The sequence below is a fragment of the Heteronotia binoei genome, chromosome 8, assembly GCF_032191835.1.
Source record: "Heteronotia binoei isolate CCM8104 ecotype False Entrance Well chromosome 8, APGP_CSIRO_Hbin_v1, whole genome shotgun sequence".
Lineage (NCBI taxonomy): Eukaryota > Metazoa > Chordata > Lepidosauria > Squamata > Gekkonidae > Heteronotia > Heteronotia binoei.
The window spans coordinates 90,770,097-90,782,425 of NC_083230.1; the positions used below are offsets into that span (position 1 = coordinate 90,770,097).

At 44.2% G+C, this 12,329-nt stretch overlaps 1 protein-coding gene across 2 annotated transcripts in view; it reads right to left on the bottom strand.

Annotated features, from left to right (window-relative positions):
* The window catches only part of RFX4 (regulatory factor X4), a 141,148-nt gene extending 129,205 nt beyond the window's left edge, over window positions 1-11,943 (bottom strand). The window contains exon 1 of one of the 2 annotated variants that reach the window (XM_060245572.1): window positions 11,664-11,943. In XM_060245572.1, coding sequence (XP_060101555.1) covers window positions 11,664-11,706 — 43 coding nt within the window. In that variant the 5' untranslated portion in view covers window positions 11,707-11,943. The remainder of the gene's footprint in view (window positions 1-11,663) is intronic. The other variant, XM_060245570.1, reaches the window with a different exon arrangement.
* Between the last annotated feature and the right edge of the window lie 386 nt (window positions 11,944-12,329).

Below are 12,329 nucleotides of genomic sequence, written 5' to 3' on the forward strand. Positions count from 1 at the left end.
GCTCTCTGAGGTGGCCGGAGCAGTGATAGCTCTGGTTGCTTGTCCCTCCCAAGTTTGTTTGGACAGGATTGTTAATGAGTGATTAAGAATGATTTGTTGGGAGCCGTTCAGCAGGGTTCTTCTCTTCTCTTCTGGATGGTTTTATTTCACAGTTAGCGGCAGGGGCTCCTGTATTGTCTGAGAAGGGAGGATAGGCATGCCCCACTGGATATCTGGCTCCTTCAAATCCCTCCTTCCCCCTTTGTTGTGGGCTCACAGCCACTCTCTTGGTGCCCCCTGCTTCCAAGGCCTGTTTAAAGCACAACTGCAAACTCATAATATTTTGCTTTCTCCCCTCCCACAATTACAAGCAGCTGTTTGCCCAACAACCCCTCTCCACATACACACAACAGAGCTCTCTGCAATCACCATGGAGATGTCACTTGCAGAAGTAAGGCTGTGGCTATGGAAACCTGTTAGTACTTACTCTTCCTTGAAACTTTCAGTCTCAGAGGGAACGTGCAGTAGCACTGAGCTTTCCAGACTATTGGAAGTACACAAGACTTGGAGGGGAGGGGGCGGGAATTATTATCTGTCTTGATCAGGCCTTGGATTCAGCAGGAGCTCACAGGAGCACAGCTCCTGAACCTTTCTGGGAGTTCCACCTCCTCCTTCCCACCTTGTCCATTGAATAGTAGGTGAAGCTGGATAACAATCCCTGGATGAGCTCCACCATCTATTTTTTTTTTTACAAAACAACCCGTGGTCTTGATTGTTAGCATTATGTATTCACTTGAATTCAGATGTAGGAAGATTCTGGGAAAGTCAATTGGATTCATGTTCTCCACCACATATGAATGTTAACAAGTGGACTTGATCAGACAACCCTTTCACTACTTGCATATTCAAAAATAACAGTACAAGTTGAACATGTCTGACAGGTGGTTGTGTAAACCAGCCCCTTTAGCAGGTCAACTGTGCCAGAATGTTGGGGGGTGGGGGAAGAGACATATAGATATTACAGTGGAATCAGAAACAGAGTTACACCCTTCTAAACCCATTTTAATAGGGACAGTTCCTCTTTTCCTTAGAGCAGGGGTTCCCAACCTCCGGACTGTGGACTGGTACTGGTCCATGGCCTGTTAGCAACCAGGCCATGAGTTGTATAAGTATTTCATTATGTATTACAATGTAATAGTAATAATAGCAAGAAGAAGACAATGATGACATTGGATTTATATCTTGCCCTCCATTCTGAATTTCAGAGTCTCAGAGTGGCTCACAATCTCCTTTACCTTCCTCCCCCACAACAGACACCCTGTGAGGTGGGTAGGGCTGAGAGAGCTCTCCCAGAAGCTGCCCTTTCAAGGACAGCTCTGCAAGAGCTATGGCTGACCCAAGACCATTCCAGTAACTGCAAGTGGAGGCGTGGGAAATCAAATCCAGTTCTCCCAGGTAAGAGTCTGCACACTTAACCGCCACACCAAACTAATAGAAATAAAGTGCGCAATTGTATCATTCCAAAACCATCACCACCACCCTGCCCCAGTCCGTGGAAAAATTGTCTTCCACAAAACTGGTCCCTGGTGCCAAAAAGGTTGGGGACTGCTGCCTTAGAGGACTCCTGTCCAAAAAACTTATTTGAAAATAAGTTCCGCAGAAGTTGGTGGGATTTACTTCCAAGGAAGGAGTGTTAGGATCACAGTGTAGGTGTATATGCTGCTGACCTATATTGAATTATTAACACCTATATTAGCGCCTGAAATGTCAATTTCTATGTTTTTAATTGTTTTTACTGTTTTAATGTTTTATTGTATGTTTATATTTATGCATATGCATGACCATGTGAGTCACCCTGAGCCTGCCTTGGTGGGGATGGCAGGATACAAATTGAATTAAATAAAATAAATAGATAAAGTTGGCATGGGTCAGAGGCAGTGCTATCTCTAGGTTATTAGGAAGACAGTTCCACCAGGACAAACTGCACTTTAAAATTCTGAAAATGTTACTGTGGGTGGGAAGTTAGAAGTTATGTGAGAATGAAAACATGCCTCCTAGATTGTAGGTGAACTTACTGTTTTCTTGCCAAATGTACACTTGCTTTACTATGAGTAAATGAAATGCATCACATGCAGCTTTGCATATTAAATTGTAATGGGTACGAAATGTAAAAGTATAAATGTCTGGGTATTAATTAAACAATTAAAATATGCCAAGTGGGGGTATAGGCTGCTCCCTAAGATATCTAAGCGTGCTCTCCAAAGGCCAGTCATGGTACTAAGTAAGGTCCATGCTGGTATTATACAGATATGCTCAAAGTATATGTATCTGGAGATACATCAGTATAGTGTTCCATGGATGCCCTGCTGATATAAACCAGGTGTAGTTGTATTGGTGTAGAGGCCAGAAATGGTCAGAAGCAGTTTATGCTTGGGGAAGAATAGGGCTTAGTAAGTTAAGCCTCCATAGACCATGTTGGCCTGTTCTGGTATCATCTGATACTAGCAAAAATGCTAAGTATAAATCTTTCTTTATTCCATGAAAAATTAAACCGTATTTCTTCCTCTTGCAACTCAAGGGGCCTGTACAAAGACTAAAACAATTAAACCAACATAATATAGAGAAAAGCCAATTGTGCTACAAATACAATCAAACCCCAACAAACAGCCTTTTTAAAAGTACCGTTTTACACCTGTTTCAATACTTAGAGCCTTCCCCACTGACTCTGGCTTGCCATGCCATGAATTGGATTGGTGTAAAAAACAAAGCCTCAAACCCCCCCCCCCCCTCCTCACAGCCACAGAATAGTTTAGGATAAGTCTGCAGTCAATCACAGCATACTTATACCCTAAATATGCACCAATCAGGATAACCACATATTACATTTCTGGGGCCAAGACTGCAACTCTTTACTATCATTTCATGCACACTTAGAATGCATGCATGGGGGGAGGCTTTGGTGATGGGAATTCAATAGAAAGAGCACTTTGCCCAAACAACCAATGATGAGAATACGTAGAGTTGGGAAAATGGCCACAGCAATTTATGCAGTAGCTCACAACTTTAATACCAGTAGCTCACAAAGTACAATTTTTGCTCACAAAACTCTGCAGCTTAGAGTTGCAACCAACGTTCTAAACTGAGTTAATATAAGCTAGCTCACAGTTTTTAAGCCTTCAGCTCACATATTTTTATTTAGCTCAGGAAAAATGGCCCCAGAACCAACTAATTTATGCAGTAACTCACACCTTTAATGCCAGTAGTTCACGAAGCAGAATTTTTGCTCACAAGACTCCACAGCTTACAGGGAACATTTGCAACATATTTCTAATACTGATCTCCTAGGAACCCTGACTGATATTCCACTACAAGACTCAAATGCAAATCAGGATCCTGTAGTCCTTAAGCAAAGGATGCAAGGACAAAGTACCCCATGCAAAAATAGAAGGAAGGGGGATCACCTACCTCAAACTTCACTACAAATATGTCACTACCTTGCAGGATGTCAATATATTGATTCAGCAATCTCCTCCTCCCTCAACCCTTTCCCATCTGCTGAGCCTTACAACACAGCTACAGTCATCAGTGTGCATCTATTAATTAATTAATTCAATTCAATTTCTAGCCGGCTTTAACTGCTTTGCCATGAGGTTGTCAACTCTCTTACTCTAGCCTGGCCCCTTTGACCAGCTCCGTTACACCTACTTTTACAGGTCAAGTATAAGTCTGGGGTTGGGAGAGAATGTGCTCCCATCTGATACCTGTGGAGCGTCTGCTCAGTTGCCTATATACCCCATAGTTAACTCTGCACACAACCCTAAAAGTGCTGGGTGCAAAAACCTACATGAACCTCCGGGAAACAGTTTATCACCTGCCCATTTTCTGAAAGGAACATTTACCTATTTTCTGTCCATTTTCTGACTGGTGAAAGATAAATTCCCCCCTCCTTTCTATGGAACCCATGAAATATAAACTAGCAAGGAGGGAAAAGCATGTCAGCCATTTGTCTTCCAGACAGCATTTGGTGAAGGGCAAATTTTTCTAGAGCATCTTGCTTCTTAACTCTTAAATGTGTTATCTAAATGTTTCTAAACCGGTAAATGGTGTATTTTAATCTGTTTTACAATTTGTTAATTTAGATATTTGCAACTTAGTTGCTATATTGTTTGCTGCCTTGAGTCAAAGAGATGAGAGAATTTAAAAAAACCAAAAACACCAGCAAACAAATAAATGAAGCTGGCCCTCTATCAGGGTGTCAGTACCTGATTGCCTTTCCAGCCTCTATGAATCTGTCTAATCCCCTTTTAAAGCCATCCATGCTTGTGGCCATCATTACATCCAATGGCAGTGAATCCCACAATGAAATTACTTGCTGAGTAAAGTACTTCCTTTTTTCCATCCTAGATATATTGTCCATCAACTTCTTTGGGTGCTGTTGAGTTCTAGTATTGTGGAAGGAGAAAGATTCTCTCTATCCACTTTATCCACTCCCGTACATAATTTAATAAACTTCTGCCATCCTTTCTCTAAACTACTACTAATCGTGGAAAAGAGTAAGAGTTCAGTAGCACCTCAGAGACTAACAAAATTTGTGGTAGGGCAGGAGCTTTCAAAGAACTGTTCAGTCCTTCAGATACTAATCGTGGTTTGACATGACATCTGAACTCACACACCACAGATTGTTAAGTTCCATTGCCCTTTGCAGCCACCAGGCAGCCAGAACAGCCCTACAGGGAGGCATGAGAGGCAAGAAGAGACAAACAGGGCTATGAATAATGAGATTCAAAAAGTAAACTCAGTAATGCTACAAACTCTTAACTCATACAGGATTGCAAAACAATTTCTAACAACCATTTTTTAAAAGCCACAAAAAGATAAACATTAAAAAAAACACAATACCATCTTGTAATTTTTCTCTGAATAAACTAATTTTTTCCTAAAAAATTCAAGAAAACACAACAAACATTAGTCACATTCAAGAAACATCAGAACAATTCTTTTAAGCACTCACATAATAAATAAAACCTTACAATGTTAATCAAACAGCTCTCAAAAAACCTAAACAGAAGAGCCACTATTTAACAATTTAATTGGAGAAGAAGGGGATAATTTTATAAAACTTTTTAATAACTTTTATAAAAAGTTTTTGCTTGGCCACTGAAACTAGCCAGATGAGTTTATATGCCTATGGGATCTCCACAGGGAGGGAATTCCATAGACAATATACCACTGCAGAAAAAGGTCCTCTGCATTATAGCCACCTACTTTAATTTAGGAGGTGGAGGAAGGCACACATGGAGAAGGACCTGTGTGTTGTATATCTAAGTTGCTGGGCAAGTACAAATGGGAAGGATACAGCCTTGTTCCCATGCTGCTGTAGTGGTATGCTTGGCAAATACCCAGATTTGGTCCAAACACATGGACATCTTGTGTTGCATTCTGCAACTTTTGAAAGTATCTTCCCAACATTAATTATGAGTTCAACAAGAGTATGGTTTCTGTTCATCTCCAAATTCCAGGATGTCAGAATAGTCATATCAATGAAAACCACCTTTATGCATCTCATGGAAAGCTGGCCATGTGAATTGGAGGGAAAAAAAGTAGTTGTGTGGATTGGTTTTAGCTGAAATCTACTACTAAAGCTTAATTTGAACTAGGGATCAGACTTGGAACCTGTTTCACTGACAAACTCAATGCCTGGATCAATGTTCATGCACTACTGAGGATCCTTTTACATATCATAAGCCAACAATGACTGAGGAAAATGACATCTGCTTTCACTTTTGCATTTTGTTTTGTCATGTGCAGAACAAGAACTTGTACATCTATCTCATGATGGAGTTGAGTGACTTACTCACCAGTTTTGCCAGTAAGGAGATGAACATTCCCATTTTGCACAATACACAGGAAACAATCTTTTAAAAAGCCATTTTCAGGTAACATGTTTGGCACTTACAAAGAATCACAAGAACAGGCAACAGCTTGGGAATCCCCACCACTCCCCTTCCAGGATTCTGTAAGCTCTCAGGAGCTTGTACATGCCGATTTCCCCCAACACACAAACATACCACCCCCTTAAATGGCTCTCACTATTCTGTGCCGACTGGAGCAGACTTAGTTCTCATAGGGTTCCCCCCCCCCCTTTTCGTTAATTTGCAAAGTAGTATTTTTCTGTATATATGGGAGTCCCAAACCCCTGTCTTTTTTTTTGTGAGCAGCTCTATTGCTTCTTTTATAACAGGGAGAGGACAGTTTATTAGAATTATCTATTTATTTCTTTATTTTCCTTGATTCATTGATTGCCTTTCTCCCTGAGACTGAACACAAATTATGATTATATATGCACTTTACTGATGAAGTGGTAGAATTCTGAATAGTATCCTTTCCAATTGTACATTGGAGGGCCATATTTTTAACTTCTATTTTTAAAAAAATCTTACATGTAATAAAATGGTATATGAGTGAGATGTCTTCATGGAACTTCTCACCATGATTTGATGGCCTTACCACTTGTTGGGAGCTTTTTATGTGTGGCTGCATTTTATAAAAACAGCATTCCTTCTGCAATCTGAACTGCATTCCAGCATTGTACCATGTCAGTTTGCCACCTGTTCCTGTACACGGGAGTTGCCTCTAGTAGAATCAGGCTGCGAGTTTTGGTCTCCGTTTCTAGTTCTCCATTGGACAGAATTGCCTATTCTTTGCAGAAACTTTGTGAAAAGTGACAGGTGCCTATGAATCCTTTTCTCAGTTATATCCAAGTTGCTTCTGACTCTACTATGCATAACATAAATTGAAACTAGTTATCAAAAAAGAAAGAAGTAGATGGAATAGGGTAAAGACCTAGTACCACACTCCACCACCCCAATCCTATTTGAGAACACCCTCTACAAGCACATACAAGAGTCTGCATCTCCCCCCGCCCCCCGTGCACATAGTGTTGGAGTCCTACTGGCGCCACTGCAGACAGCAGAATGAATGGGAAATATTCAGGCCAATTTAAGAGGGCCCGCAACAGGTGCTGACCCTGTTTCTCAATCAAACTAGTGGAAAAGCAATGGGCCAGCCTCAAGAACATACAAAACTTTTTCCAGTTTCACAGAAGTGTTTTTGTCCATTTCTCCAAATCTGTATGCAAGATCCCTACAATACCACAGTGCAACTTACATAACATAAATTAAAAAAATTCTCACAAAAGAACCAACTGACTTATGTCTACTGCATACTGATCTGAAACCTGAAAAAAACCACACACAAACTTTTATTTATGCTTTTAAAATGTAACTTTTTAAAAACATATATTCTGACCTGCCAAGTGTACTTCCTGCAACTAAATCTGGAGTTTGGAAGGCAAATGGATATTGTAAAAATTCCATTAATAATATGGCTTTGTATTAATTGAAACATCTGCCTATTTGGCAATATCAGCATTCTCATATATATTGTGGACATGTAAAACAAATAAGATAAATCAATCTTATATGAGGGATGAAGCAAAATTAAATGGTAAGCTTAACAATTATTATTTGGTTAATGGTGAATTTATAAAAATGGGACTGAAAGGGATGTTTCTTCCACCATGTCGTTTGAAACCTCTTTCTTTATGGTAGCATAGAGAGGGAAAAGATGTTGCCAAAAGATGGCTCGGTTTGCCTACTTTCCCTGCTCTTGGAATTCCTCATGCTGGTTACTGGAGATCTGGTACTTTGGCTTTTACCCAAATGCCCCCAAGTCACCTGGTACTTTTGCCATGCCTGAGACTGTTAAACAGCCAGTATTTCATCATGGTTGGATATCGGACTTTTGTCCCTGGGACAGTCACTATATTGCAAGAAGGCCACTAAAAAGCATATCATCTTCCTACACATCCATTAAGTGAAAGAAAATACAACTTTCTCCCAGCAAAGGACGGGTAAATATCTGTAGTAATAAAAGGATGTTGGGCCTGACAGGTTAAAGGCCAAGTGATAGGAGTGGGTGAAATTTGTGCCAGTTTTGAGAGGGTGTGAAGGGGGGGAAGAAAGGGTACCTGCCTGTCCCCATTGAGCCAGCTGAGATTGTTTTTAATAAGCATGACTCTCTTTCCCAAGAGGGGGAACAACTCACTAATTAGAGCCATAAACATCCCCCCCAGCCACACACACCTCCTTCACATTTCTTTCATTATACAATTAAAACAAAGGGTGTTGCAAGGATGTGCTTTCAGAAGGGAACACAATGCCTTCATCTTACTCCAGTCAGAAAGTCAGAATGAGATTGTCACTACCATCAACCATTACCAATAAAAATTGCCCCCCCAAAGCTTCATTGTCTCCATTACAATGATAGCCATGATTAATGTTTGAAAAGACAAATGCTGGCATCCAAGCGGGTCTTCCTAGAAGTTTTGTCCTCACACATTTGAAGGGCTGGGTACAGTTACTTGGGGGGAAGAGGGGGTCACCTTTCACATAAACAGAAGCATTTCCCTTTGTTTTTAACCCACATAACCCAAAGCTGATCACAGCACTCAAAACAGGTATGTGGAGGCTGGGGGGGGGGGGGGTTTGAGGCAGTTGCCAAATCTGTTTATTTGAAAGGCTTTTCAAAATCTGTTTATTTGAAAGGCTTCATAAACAACTGTAGGCCCAAACCCACTTGGTTTGACTGCTTGACTCAGTCCAACCATTCGCCTATTGCAATCAGTTCTCAAGGTCTTGCTCCCCACTAAAAGAAAATGAGTGTCCCTTCTCTTTGCCACCGTTTCTTCCACAAAAGTTTAATTTGAGAACCTCTTTGGCCACATAGATCAACGATTCCCCCATTTTAAATATTGCAGCCCTTTTAAAGAAATCTTCTCTGTTCCTAAATTAAAAATGTAAACCAGATAAAATAACATAGTGGTTTTTTTAATGGCAGAAGCCCATGGTCCATTTGGATTTCTTAAACTTTGATACATCCTAAGGATCAACCAGTTGCATTGCTTCACTTTTATTTAAGGTTTTTTTTTTAAGTGTGAAAATGGTTTATTGTTTTGTGGGAGATGTTATTGAAGAGGGCCAGCATACAGAGAGCTTGATTTAAAAAACTCCTCCCCCAAAAAAGGTTCAGAAGTTTTGTTTAAACATAACATGCACTTTGCCACTATTTTGTCAGTTCCCATCATTTTATACAAAGTGGATATAAATTAAGGATGCTGTGTTTATCCTTCCATCTGATTTAACGATCAAGCGATTCTTAAATATATCTGTATATATGTCTGGGAAGGAAAATTAAAACGAGGCTGCATTTTCTTCCCTCTCAATGAAGCTATATTTCCCCCCCTCCAAATGCAAAAGGATTCTTTACATAACAACTGAAACGCAGAAGAAAGCCTAATTGGATTAAGTCCTTTGAAAAGGAGGTGAAGGTGCCTGAATGGGGCCGCGGCAAAAGCCCCACTTTCGCTGCCATCTGTTTGGCAAGGCGAAAGTGGTTTCTGATTAATATTATCTTAATCAGTCCCGCTGCCGTCGATCATAACCGGTCTGGATTTCTCGCCCGTCGCCCTTGAAGTGGTGCAGCCGGACGCAGTTTGGGACGGGCGGGGGCCTCGTGAGATCAAGGCAGCCTCCTTGAAGCGAAGCCGCCGCCGCCGCCGGCCGCAGCCAAAAGCGCCGGGCGGGGAGCTCCAGCCGGGCGACTTAGCCCAGCGCTCTTGCCGCGGGGGGAGGCCGCAGCAAGCGCCGGGAGCTGGAGGGGGCGAGCGAGGGAGAGTTTCCAGCCGGGAGTCCCAAACCAGGCAGGGGCTGCAGCAGGTGGGGACCAATTCACCGCCCCCCCCCCCCCGCCCCCAGCCGCACTTTGTGCAGCGCTGCACCCTCGCCACCCTTTCTCCGACTGGGAAGTTGGGCTTGGAAAACGGCGGCGTTAAGAGACACAAGGGGGTCTGTCTGGTTTTGCAGAGAACAGCTCTGCCTGCCTGCCTGCCTGCCTCAGCCCCCCAAGTGATCCCCGGCCCTTCCCGGAGCCCCCGCACACCCCAAGCCTCGCTCCCCCCCCCCGGCTCCAGCGCGAAGGGCAGCCTCAGCGCTCCTTCTCCTTTTCGGCCAGCCGCACCGACGGCTCCCGCAGAAGGGCGCCCGCAAAGACTTCTTCTAAAGTCTCCGCGGCCCTTTGGAGACAGGCCGCCGCTGCCCGGCTAGGGCTCCAGGCCCCGATCCTGCGCTCTCCGGGCTCAGCGAGGAGGAGGCGCCGGGGGAACTGCGAGGGCCGCACCAAGCCCGGCCTCGGCAGCTTGCGCAGGGCTGCTTGCTTCCCCAAACTGGGCGCCTCCGTTTCCTCGGGCGGGAATGGCTCCCCTTTAAGCAGTGGGAGAATCCCACCGTGCCCTTATTTAAAATGACAAGAGGGGTGCGTGTGGCCTCAGCCTAACTCTTCCAAGTTCTAAGAAAAGGGATGATTTCCGCCGCCGCCCCTCCTGGCCAAAGCAACACCTGTTGGGCTTGAAGAGCCGACCGTCCTTCTAGTGGCAGAAGCGCCTGCACGCCTCCTCCTCTCCTAGGACGAAGTTGCAGAGCAAGTCAACTTTCAGTTGCCCTCCTTCGCCGCCCCCTCCTCCGGGAATACCTCGCGGCCTTCCTTTTTGCAAGTTTCATGGGGGGGGGGGCGGTCCAGAGGGTTGCTCAGAATTGGAGAACTGGGCACTTTAGCCCAGCCACCCCCATCCTAAACCGGATTAGCCACTGAACAGATGCAATGAGTTTAAGCAGCGGGTTTTTGGGGTGGGGTGGGGGTGAAAACAGGATCCAAGAGCAGTATGGAAGGGCTGAGAGAATGGGAGCATAAATAGATAGTACAGTGGGAGGAGGGAGTAAGGCTGAGGTGCTAATCATGCGTACTTCCAAGTAAGGCTGACAGAAATTAATGAGACCGATTTCCAAGTGAGAGTATTCAGCGCTGGGGTGCAAAGAAGTGGACTCTGGGCTGCTTCCTTGACTGCGGCTAGTAGCATCCTTGAAACTCGGGAGGTGTGGAAGGGGTGACCTCGCCCCAGAATTACACATTGCAATACACCAAAATAACTTGTCATCTGAAGTCAGCCAAAAAGCCATTCCTGACCCCACAGAAAAATGGCATGCGACAGAAGTCAAGGCTTCCAAGCAAGTTCTCAAAACACTCTTGATGCTTGCAAAGCCACTGGCCTGGCCCAGTTACAGGTTGTTCACCCTCCCACCATAAAATCATTAAGTTGCAACACTCTCTACCCCCCATATAAACAGCCCAAGCTAATGCCAAAAACAGACCTCAATATTTCAGTGCCAGCTCCCCCTTCCCAAAGTTTACACTTCAAGAAGAACTTCAGCATCCTAAAAGTCATTCACCAGAAAACACTTCTGAGCTGCGCTCAACCATGGAGAGTCTCCAGCTCCGCAAAACCCTCTGTGCCCTTAACTTTTAGGGGAAGTCCTGCTGAGCGGACAGGACTGAGGCACACAGGATCAGGCTGCAGTTTGTCCAGCTTCAGTGGCTGAACTGACAAGCTCAGGAGCACAGCCTGAGAGTTCTTAGTAAAAAACACACACTCCAAAAGTTGGGAAGAACTTCTGAGCTTGGGGTCCCCACGCACCAAGGTAACTTTCTCCCCCAGGGGTCTGCTCAAATCCCTGCTGGATTGGCCCAAATCTTTGAACTGTTTCTGCTGCCCCGAAAGGCTTTGGACTGACCTGTGGAATCCATGTCAGGTTCCTCCAGCAACCCACAATGCATGCTGTTCCCATGGACAGTGCAGAAGCCCCCAAAAGTCCTGAGGTTTTGGAGTTCCCACTTGCTCAGAGATGCAGGCTGAAGAAAGAGAGAGAGGGGGAGAGAAGGAAGTGTGTGTGAGTGTATGTAAGAGGTTGGGGGGAAGGTTAGAGGGGAAAAAGGGGGGAGAGATAGAGAAACAGAGAAGAAAGGGGGGAGGAGAAGAGAGAGAGAGGGAGAGAGATCCTCAGTAAATCCAGCAGGGCAATGCCAGAGCCGTCAAAATGTTTGCGGATGTTTCATGGGAAAAAGCGTCATTTTATAGGAGCCCTGATGGGAGAAATGTCATTGATAGGCCGGCCAGCCTGATGAATGGCTGCTAGTCAGATGGGGATGTGGCAAGGCTCAATGTGAACCCCATTGTGCCACTATTTTGAATAAGAAAAGCTCTTGTCCAGGAAGGGGGGCTTCAGATCTACGCAAGCCCAACACTTCGGCTCCCCCTCCCCACTTGCCATTAGGGAACGTTTGTCTAACCAAGTTCCACAGAATCCTCCCCCCCTCCAGCCCCTCCTCCTTCCTCCACCATCCACCCACCCAGCTTTTGGCTCATTACAGCCTGAGATCAAAATTGGCTTAGATCTAGT